The 11,190-nt window shown below is 39.8% G+C and overlaps 1 protein-coding gene across 2 annotated transcripts; it reads right to left on the bottom strand.

Annotated features, from left to right (window-relative positions):
* Nucleotides 1-97: 97 nt before the first annotated feature.
* Nucleotides 98-10,854, bottom strand: LOC118418491 (G1/S-specific cyclin-E1-like). 2 transcript variants are annotated; one of them, XM_035824443.1, is made up of 12 exons: nucleotides 10,672-10,854; nucleotides 10,157-10,218; nucleotides 9,938-10,025; nucleotides 9,760-9,813; nucleotides 6,156-6,249; nucleotides 4,078-4,277; nucleotides 3,580-3,726; nucleotides 2,736-2,831; nucleotides 2,239-2,379; nucleotides 1,674-1,785; nucleotides 1,096-1,253; nucleotides 98-704 (listed from the first exon to the last, which is right to left on the bottom strand). In XM_035824443.1, exons 2-12 carry the CDS (start codon nucleotides 10,186-10,188, stop codon nucleotides 588-590), a joined length of 1,239 nt encoding a protein of 412 aa, XP_035680336.1. In that variant the 5' UTR covers nucleotides 10,189-10,218; nucleotides 10,672-10,854; the 3' UTR covers nucleotides 98-587. The 2 variants fall into 2 exon arrangements, with proteins under 2 accessions (XP_035680336.1, XP_035680337.1); XM_035824444.1 differs by lacking the exons at nucleotides 6,156-6,249; nucleotides 9,760-9,813; nucleotides 9,938-10,025; nucleotides 10,157-10,218; nucleotides 10,672-10,854 and adding an exon at nucleotides 5,526-5,628.
* Between the last annotated feature and the right edge of the window lie 336 nt (nucleotides 10,855-11,190).

Here is an 11,190-nt window from a genome sequence, read left to right as displayed (position 1 = left end):
AACAATGTTTGCACAAGTTGGGTTTAGGGCACACTTTTCAATACCACACTCCAAACTGCAATGAACCCATATCTTTATGGGCGCATTGTCTCTTTTGCAGTCTGCCATAACAGCAAGACATTTGCACAAGATGCTATATCTTTAAGAGCACTTGCAGAAGCATTTCAGGGACTTGCAATTCATTAATTTGCCAACTAGCATATATCAGGTATACTGGCTGCACATACCCGTGTACATTGCAAGCGTGATATTGCTTGGACTTAACTGGGTACGGAAAATACCTACAAAAAATGATTACAGGCAGTGATAGTAGCAGTAAAAATAAGGACAAAAATTTGTAAGCAGGAAAAGTAAAAGCTTCTGATACACGTGTGTTTCCTTTTCAACAAAAGAAAACATTACAAGCTCCATAGCAAGGGCAACACAAGGGTATGGAACTCAACACTGTTCTATCCTCCTTCCAAAGTCCTATTCACTCTCAAAATTTTGAAAACTGTACAAAGAAGATAGCTGCCTTGTTCCAGTCAGAGACTGGTATTTTGTAAGACTGTGGACACCACATGTTGGTGAGGAATGGTACCAGCCACTCAAGTGGTGGTGTGCTGTTTCTTGTTGCTCTGGGGAGGGGTAATCATCCCGGGGATAGACAGAGGGCTGGCTCGGGACAGGGACGACATCTCTGCCTGTCTGGCCTGGGCTTTTTCCTAGAATCAGTCAGAAAATAGAGGAACATTGAAATCAACACTTGAAAGATTCAAAAGTGAAGTTGTGAATATGAGAAAAGGTATTTGTATCTGCATAGCCAGTACAACCACCCTTTCACATATTGTATTACACTGAACAATATGTCACACTTGACCTATGCAAATCTAGCTTAGAGTGTAGTTACTTCCTAATGAGGGATGCTCCTTAAGTACGAGTTAAACTAGTACTAGGGAAAAAAAACAAACTTCTGAAGAAATCAATCTGTTCTTGTCTCGTTCTTTTTTCAGCTGATATAAGATCCTGTACTTCATAGTTGGTATGTCCACCAGTTTGAAGTCATTTACTGGTGGATGAATGGACATTGGGTACTGCTTCAGGGATCACACTTACCAGCATGGCCAGATCACAGGTGTGGTTTTGGATATTGTGTGCAGCCTCAGGACTGATCTGGTTGTACATCTTGAGTGGAACATAGCCCGCTTCTCTCCTGGTGATGGCGTATGGCGTCATCCACTGCACACACGGAGCCACTTCTTCCCATGAAAAACCTGAGACAAACAACTTTACTGTTAGAGGATAGGCCTACAAACCACTTCTAAACGATATAAGTTTGCACTTTCTACACTCATATTCAACTTTTATTCTGTACTACAAAATAGAAGTCAGAAGCAAAAACCTTTGGACTAGTAACATTGGTATTGGCTATCAAAAATCATCAACAGATGATTGCTGTACAATACAGCAATGTCTAACATGCTTCTATATTTCATGATGACTGAGCCAAACAATACTTCTCCAATTATCCTATTTCACCACTTCCACCTTACATGCTGTGCTGCTACTATACAGTCCACAGCAGACAAGCACACCTCACTGAGGTTAAAAAGAATGATGTGGAAGGTAAGACTTTTGATTTATGACTTTCACTGTTGCGTGGCTTGTTTACAGATGAAAGCCCGTTTGTTTACCTGAGACTCTGAGGCAGATATCCCGACAACTGTTGTGATAGAGAGCAGCAGTGGCAATGGCAGCGTAGGAGAACTGCAGGGAGCTGATGTCCAACATACACAGGTCCACCAGCTGCAGAAACAACACCACAGGCTTAGGAACACAACAAAACTCATCTGGACACCAACCTACAGATTCAAACTAAGTAACAGAAGGTATTATTTTCTAAAAAGCACACTTTTGATGAGTATAAGGCAATAAATTGACAAACAAGTATTTAGAAAATCATTGCAAAAATAACCCAATCTTTATTTGCAAAAATAACCCGATTAACATTTGGCCAAGTTGAAGTTTGTCAGATAGTTGCTTATCTTTTTACGATATAGCTTATGATGCAACCTTAATAGAAAAACTCTTTCTCACTTATAGTTGCTATTAAGTATCATGAAAGGATATTCTTTGCAGCTGTCATCTCAAAAAGTTTGAAAAGAAATTTAGAGGCTTTCATTTACAAGCTGGTGTACTATGACAAAGAGCAGATGCATAACACACTGATGGTGATGAAAAAATGGAAACCATTGTTACCTGGGCAACCTGTACAAAGGTGTGTCCTGAGTATTGTGGCAAGTAGAACTCTTCGAAGTCTATGGCATCCAGGTTAGCCAGCTGGAGGTAGACGTTCAGCCAGGAGTTAACTGTCATCGGGGACAACTCCCAGTTCAGGGCCTGTATAGCGAACAGAATTAAATCAATATTTCTACTCTTACTGTTAACTTATACATTTAGAAGTGAACGTTTTAAAAACAGATCATGCTTCAACAAGCATAGACATGCACCAAAAACTAGTGATAACTAGTTACAACATGAAATGGTTTGCCACTTCAAGCCTAAACATATCAGCTACACTATATTAATGAAATGGTAAATGGGTAACCCTAATGACCTCAAACAAGTATGTGGGAGTAGTCATGAGTCACTTAGTGACACCAAGAGTTATTAACAAACACACACTATCCAATTACAATAGTCTGTTTTCACGGTGGTAATCAAGCATCGTGATATAGGAACATCGCTTGTATTACCTTCAACAACACTAGTTCCATGTCCAGGATTTCTTCATCTGTACAGGCACCGTCCGTCACATAGGCAAACTCTGTCACTTTTGGCGGGTAAATTTCCTGCAAAATATGACAACTTCTTGTAAGTACTCTGTGTATATATCGCATGGCAGTTTCCTCCACATGACATAGGGCAAAGAACTTTAAATCTTCATGGATTAAATGCAGAGAGAGAAAAAGAGCACGGCACACAAATAGAGAAAGATACATTTAGTTAGAACTTACCTGATGATGAAGAATCTCAACTTGGAAAGTAAGATACAACAACAGAGGATAAAGACTTATGAGTTGGTCTGGGGGATACAAACAAAAACACAGAAGTAAAAACAGTAAAGATAGATGCAGAGGTGACACAGGAGACATGAAATGATACAAATTGAGGAAAGAACAGTTGCATCATCTTCAAGTAGTGGTTTCTTCTATTACAATTCATCACTGAATGGGTCTTTGCGGACAGTAATAAAACAAAAACATGTTTACAAAAAATGGGTATATCCATAATGTCCAGATATAACTGTGCTGCAGTAATCATCAGTATCGATGTCTACAGTGTTGGAGCAAAGCCAAACCAGACATGCAATTTTCAGAGTATCTTATTATATTATTTCCCCCATATATCCTAGCAGGCTGTCCAACTGTGATAGACACAGACAAGGACACAAACAAGCACACCAGCTGATCACCTCAGCCCCCCCCCCCCCCAAATAAAACAGCTCAAGCAGATATAATGTTGCTCTAGGATTGCAGCTAACATCCAAAATATATAACCTTGAGTTAACACTATTATGCTGGTAGTTGTAGTCCATACCTCTAACTTTGCTGCTATGAAGAGAGCTGTGATGCCTATATGCTGTAGTCTGTGCTTGGGTAAGTCTCTCTCTGTAGACAGGAATCTGTCGATGAAGTCTTGTGCTAAGTAGAATGTCTCCCTGTGTAATCTGTACACTTCACACACCTACAGGGGGAGGAAAGCATTTTTGAAAAGTTTAATATTACATGGCATGTTCATAAACCAATGCTTATTAGCTTCTTCTAAGTAGGTTACTTTTGTTGACTGAAAAAATTGTCTGAACTTTTTACGTACTTCATTGGGTGCTTAAAGACTTAAAATATTTGGAGAAACCTAACACACTTATCAAAAAAGGGTTGGGGTAATTTCTGGCGTTAGTCGTTCAAACCTTTCAGTCTGGTCTTGCACAGCTTGTACTTACAGTACAAAACTAGTGTGCTAATTACCTTATAATGGCAGTTTACCGGTTTTGTGAAACAAATAAGTAAAAATCTTCATCTGATGTTGAGATCGTACCTCTATTAACCAGTCTAACAAAATGGCCCTCATGCGCGGTGCCAGCCCCGGGTGTCTGTTCAGGTAGTTGTGATCTCTGTTGTAGAGCGCCTCCTTCTCTAACATGGGTGACCACAGCTCTCTGGAGCTGGCCCAGTTCAGGTCGGGTAACGGGGATAATCTACTGTCGCTGAGGAGATTCCTGATCTGGAAGTGTGAACCTGGAAGAGGAAACACCAGGGTCAGGTTTGACAAACATTATCTAGAATCACTGATCTAGAATGAAGGCAGTGGTTACTGTTTTTGCTGGTTATGTAATGTTGCTTGTCTCATAGCCCAAACTGTCAATCCTGAAATGAAACCATTTCAAAAAGATTGATTTGGCTAGAAACAATTATTGTCTTAAGCATATGAAAAGATGCCAACATAAGCAAAGGGCTTGAAAATTGAAATAATTGGTGCAAGACCAGGGTACAAGACAAATTGGAGTTGTGCACCTAGTTATTGACTGAGGGCACACTTGTGCACCTAGGATATTTGTACACTAGTAATATACTAGATAATCATACACTGGTGTACAGCATATTCTTCATTTTTTGACATTAATGCATCAGAGAAAAACAGGAAGCCTTTGGTTGGTTCATCAATTTTTCAAACCTTGACACTGTTGGCATGTCATGTAGCACAATTACATCTGTGCACTTAAATTCTAAGGTCAGAACAAGCGCACTTTTGCAGAAAAGTAAATGTCACCCTGTAAAAGCCTCTGACTGATTGAATCAGCTAGTCGAAAGTAGCAGTTAAGATATAAAACCTGTGTTTAACCCAAATGATCTCACTGCACTGCTCCTGTCTGCATGGTTTGAGCACGAAATTACAGACCTAGCTTACAAGAAGCAGATTTACTGCCCACCTATTCGCAAACAAACATACTAGTAAAATTCCAATTTTCTCACTTCTAAAAACCCCCAGGACACAGCTGGTAATTCATTACAAGGCTGCTAATGATGCAAACAAACGTTACAAAGGGAACGCTCGTTTCTTTATTGCTTAACGTAAACCAGTCTATTTTAGAACTGACACAGAATGTACTGGATGAAAGGCATTTGGGGGAAGTAGGATAGATTCTTGAAAGATTTTCCTGCTGCAATGACAACAGTACTGATATAATCATCATGAATTAATGAACTACATGGTGTCAGACAGACTAAAATCCTTAATACACATCTGATACTACAAAGCAACTTTCTTTCATACAAGATGTAGATAAACTGCTTTCCTCTGACCATTATCATATACATTTCAAACAGTATCTTATAGAAAAGGACTATACTTCAAGCTGGATTCTTGTTCAAACTTGGAAACTAATGCTGACATTACAACAGAACTGCCCCAACTGAAGTATCTAACTGAGGAAAACTATTCCAACTAAAACTGACAATGTGAGACAGTCATTTGCCAACACTTACCAGGGGTAAAAAGTGATTTCCGCCATTCTAAGACAGGGTCAATCATGGCAAAACTGGGGAAAGCATTCCACCCTCCTGTGCCTGCCATGTTTGCCCCTCTCTCATTGAGCATGCTCTGTTTATCCCATGACTAAAAATGGATCCTAATTGGTCAGCACCTCCCACAGCTTGTTTTTGTTTTCCTTGCATTGAAATGTTGATGAGTTTAACACCCCCTTACAAACTAGACAATGAATATTGAGAGGAAATTTGCAAATTGACAAAAGATGAAGCTTGTCTTGAGTTCCTTCAAGTATTGATGAACATAAGCAGCAGTCATTGTCTGTGCTGGCAAACGACTCTCCCTATTGTTTTTGTTTATTGTGGATGTGCAAGGCCAGTGTCTTAACACAACAATGAATATTTAGTCTGCCTCAGGTGGTTTCTGGGAAGAGTGTTTGACCTGTTGCTGGGCAGATGTTGAAAGTTTTTAATGTTTAATTAATTGACAATTTAATTACTATCAGGGTTGTAAACTGTCACTAGTTAGCAATCCTGTCATTTCAAGCTTACAAAATACATTTGCATCAACTTCAAGTTGGTTGTCATCTCTTCCTTCCTTTCAGATTGACAGGTCCATTTGATACTCACCTACTTCAAAGTCAGCATTCAACTCCTCTGAGTCTGTGGCGACAATGAAACTAGTGCCTACATGTGAACCCTGAGAGATGGGGACCCAGCGATTCTGCAAAACAAAAGACAGATCACCTTGTAAGGAACATGTTGTAACATAAATACCAAGATGATTGCATATAAAGACATGACAAAGTTTAGTCCTATTTTCAGCTGTAGGAGCAGTGGGTTATCATCCAGTGTCAAGGGAATGGTATTGGAAGGTGGACTAATTCCTCTCCTTTTACCTCCCCAACCAAAGTCAAGAAGCCCACCTTTGTTCATTTCAGAAGGACACAATGTCTTGGCCAGTATCGTCTACTACAAGTACTAGGCAAATCAAACCTGTGACCTCTTGATCTTGTGTCTGCCATTTAATGCAACCTAGGACATACTCTAATGTCCTTGAAGCAACACTGACAACAGATGTTAATTGTGTCCTGGAGTTTTATTACTGCTGCTGTGGGTTCATAAAGTCTACGGCCATCATTAGAGGTCTCTTACTCCATAATTTAGTACCAGTAATTATGTTCCAGACACATTCTTCAGCCTAAATCTGTATACCAAGATTCTTTCTAGTAGTCAACATCCAAATAACTTTTCAACTAAGTCACTCACTCACTACTTACTATTTACTTTCATAAATGAACATGCATCTACTACATGCAAACCATTGATAAATTATGTAATACTTTAAGTTTGACAAAAACTTATGTCATAGTATGGCTATCGTGGAGGGGGGAGTCTGTAGTCTGTCAGTTTAAAATACTATAATTTGCACCTAGCCATTGTTAATTGTAAGTGGGCAAAATCACAGGTGTTATAAACTCAGGTGTTACAAACTCAGGTGTTGCAAGTGCAATTCAAGACATATCTGTAGACAACATTCCTTTGTTTGTGCCTGAGCTTCTTTGGCTCATATCTTGAGTGGCCCACAATATCCATAGGCAGACCTCACTAGGCTAATGATTTTTGAAATTGTTTGGAGCAAATATTTTGTTGTAGGTAAAAATAAAATGAATGAGAAGTATCTAGAAAGTTTGCAACAAGGGTATAACAAATTCCGTGGCGTTATCTTCTTCATATAGAAGTAAAATTTGTTTTGGTCTGCTACCTTGTATGGTTTCATAACATATGATTGAATTAACGCAGGCACGCCAGACTTGGGCATGGACTACCATTAGCACCTGACTGCTGTATCACTCCTGAAATGATCAAGCGGGTGAGAAATGCAAACTTTTGTGTCCTTGTACAATTTGTCCTTGATTTTCGAGGTTCTCAATTTCACTTGGGAGGCGTGCGGCATGGGAAAGGTGCAAATTTGACAGGATGTCGACCGCATGAGGTCCATTGTTCCCCTGCATGCAAAGTGTACCCCCACAGTTTGCCCCCTATCTTAACTCAGAGTAAACAATGGCTTCTGCTAGCCTTACAAAAAAACTGGCCGTGCTCTGGGGCAAACAAATAGCAAAGCCCAAAAAAGGGAGAATTGGGACACTGTTACTCCTCTGAAAGGATGAAGCAGTGGCAGTAAGGCAAGGGTCAGACCACACTGTTGGACCAATTGGTTACCACAACTCTGCGCAATTTGCTGAGAGCATTCTCGTAACAAGATTAGCACGGTCTATATGAACTTTCTTTCCGACCCCGTTCATACCCAGATTCGTAAATCGAGATTCGGGCACAGGATTGAATCCGATACACAAATCCTGATCTGAAGTTACTCTGAACAGTTGAAATTTTGCTCCAATTTTGCTCAAACAGGGACCAACCCCATACCTAGATGAATCCAGATCCACAAATCCTGATATGAGCACATTCTTCCTGTCTGAACGACAAACTATAGCCCCTTAGTGATACACTTGAATATGTGCCTAAGGACCATTTTCTTTACAGTTAAGCATCTTTTTATTTTTCAATGGGACATTTTTATCTCTACAAAACAACATTGCTTTATACTTCCAATGCAAAGGTGAGATGTCTTGGAGAGCATACAAACATCATTTTATGCTGATGTGATATCTATACAAAACCAGCGCTTGGCTCAAGAACAGGTTTGGATAGTATTTGGTTGACTTGTCTTCTCATCAGCAAACTCGAGATGTCAGCTGTCTTGCTGCAGTATTCAGAGTCTGATTGCGTACTGATCTCTTATCATGTCCTGTCAAAATAACAAATCTTTTAACAGCAGAGACACTGATGTCTACAGCACTAGCAAGCTTGTAACGAAAATTTCAATAACCAACCAAGAAGTATAAAATCAAGTAGAATTTTTAGTTGTGCAAGGTGACTACAAATGCCTAAATCAAGGGCATTTGGTAATATGATATTTAACGCTAGCACTCCTGCTTGTATGCATGATGCCAGATTTTCTGGTCTTCCCTATGCAAAGTAAGCCAGGTACTTCACAAGTGGCCGCTAATCTGGGTCTTTTATTAGAACACACTGCCAAAGTTTATCACCTCATTTCAGGCAGTGTTGTATGTGCTGATGGGGCACAGAATTTTCCCCTCACACCCAAATTGAATAACAACAGCAAAGTTTGTACTGCGCCCATGAATTCATCTGTAAAAAGGATTTCCCCTAGCAACAGGGCAGGGCACCCTCAGCCATCAACATCATAAATTTTCTCATTCAGCATCATTTACATGATTTAGAAGCTGGCCAGCAAAAGATGACCCTGGGTTGATCTTTCTGGAGAGGTCCACTAAATACAATACTGCTATTAACACAGCAATTTTATATCCTCTTAACTGTTATTGTGTTTCTGTGGGTGACAACATGAAAGGCATGATGTATGACTAGCTTGGGTCTAGGTAACATGAGAACAAACTTCGACAAGAGTTATACAAGCTTTGCACCTTGCCCACAACACAACATTGGGATGATAAAATCTTTCATTCAAGCATGTAACATTTTTTGGAAAATGGGGACTCTCTACAATAAGCATTTTACTATTTTCTTGTGTGTCCGGGTTTTGAGAGTCTCACCTGTTCTACGTCTTGCAAGTCTACAATGGGGGTGAGGTCTTAAATTGCACTTGTTCTGGGCAAGGATAAGGAAGCTTTAAAAAAACAACCTTCTGCTAAGACTACCAAATTTTACACAGAAAAGCATAGAGAAGTAAATTATCAGACAAAAATCATTGAAATGCAGTGCTGTAACTGGAATCAGTGGATTGGAGGCGTTATAGATCGTGACCCTATTTGTTCAGGTTATTCCGGGCGGTACCCGACACCCTTTCAGCCCCTGTAGAACAGGGGCGTTCGCCAGGTCAGCGACACAGAGGTGCCTCAACATTTCGGCTCTAAACTAAAAAATCCAACACTAAATCAGCATATCAACTACACAAAGCTGTTGTAGAGAATATTTGCTACCTATAGTCAAAAATCGTTCGATAATTTTGCTCAAAATCGTTGAAAATTCGGGGCGGTTTTTCGCGGGAAATTTTTTTCGCGGGCGCGCGAAAGACCAGGTAGGCTGCAGGAGCGGTGGGGCAAACGTAAACATGGCGCGAAATAAACAATACCCCGATTAAGCTCCAATTTTCCGGTGAAAAACAAGTAAAATCTGGCGTTTTTACCTGGATCTGGAATTGCTGTCTTCTTTTGGCCACGTCTTGGTTCCCCATGTTTTCCTGTGGGACGAATGAATTTGGTTGAGTACAAAACATTTGGGACCGAAGTGAAATGTAGATGAATGAATGACAGTGTAGCAAATCCTTCAGTTCGGCTCGACATTTTGGCACATAAAATTCTTACCGGAGAGGCTTTTCTCTTCCTTGTGCAAAGTACGAAGGCTGGCTCTTCAGTCGTTTCAAGTTTCTGCTTTCTAGCCTTTTGCCTAACGCTGCAAGAAAAAAATAATTATGATTTGGAATCCATCTTGGATCTTGAAACATGGTCGTTGAAACAAAATCCAAATTGTATTAGGGTCAACGCAGTGTTCAATTTACATCGCTGAAATGAAGATTTCTTTACCTTCTTCTTGACATTCTATCACAATCCTTCATCCACTACTCGTTGGTTGAAGCCTGAAGATCCTGTAAGACAAAAAAGGGTCAAAAGAAGCCACAAAATGTGTCTAACTAACGACAATCAAGAAATCTGTGAAGCGGCCATCTTTGATGACCCAGTGATAGTTCGCGCCAAATCTTTTCCTGTTGCGTTTCGTCAAAGTTCGTCATAAAAATTACAAAGATGTTTGGTAGAATAGAGGGACATGTAAACACTTACTGTGTATTATTTGGCTAATATTTTGTGAGACGGATAGACGAAAATTTAATATCTTTTACCGCCAAACGACACCAACACAGACAGCACAAAAGGTCTACCCTTCGGTTCAGCGAGATAGACTACACTTGGAAAATCGAATTTTTGATCCATTACTGGCGATCAAAATTTCTCCAGTTCGGTATACTTGCTTAGATTGACGTCTTGGCTACCTGATGGCAAAATATGGTGTAAAATGACCGCCGTTGACTAAAGATACACACCAAAGTAACAGAGAGGTCCGCCACACAGCCGTCCCAGAGCTTCGTCGATACCAAGTCCCGCCAACAGCCCTGCCTCCTCCCTGCTCATGCAATTACCAAACGCTAAGACAAGCAAAGTAACAGTAGTTCACCCAAAAGAAAATATATAGTTTGTATATCGTAAAAATTTCTAATACACAATGATAGTTGAATTATATTGCTGGATAAAAAGTGCTGGTTTCTTATCATTTATGCTAGTACTTTCTCATATGTAAAAGGAGTCTTTTGCGTTTGGCGACACTCAATGTCAATTTGGTCCACTACGTGACGTCAGGATATTTTTTAAAAATATGGCGCGAAATTCTCACATGGTAGAAAATAGGAGGGGCAGCCTCGTACTTTTAAAAATAAAATCATAGATTGCTAACGTAGTACCAATAAATATAGAAGATGTCGATAAACCATTAAATAAAAGGTAATATTATGTTAGAAATTTTGAAAATTTTGTTTCCATCGGCTCAATAAGTAGAGGATCATATG

The sequence above is a fragment of the Branchiostoma floridae genome, chromosome 6, assembly GCF_000003815.2.
Source record: "Branchiostoma floridae strain S238N-H82 chromosome 6, Bfl_VNyyK, whole genome shotgun sequence".
NCBI classification, from domain to species: Eukaryota; Metazoa; Chordata; class Leptocardii; order Amphioxiformes; family Branchiostomatidae; genus Branchiostoma; species Branchiostoma floridae.
The sequence above is the reverse complement of the archived record's forward strand: the minus strand, read 5'-3'. Positions and strand labels throughout refer to the sequence as shown.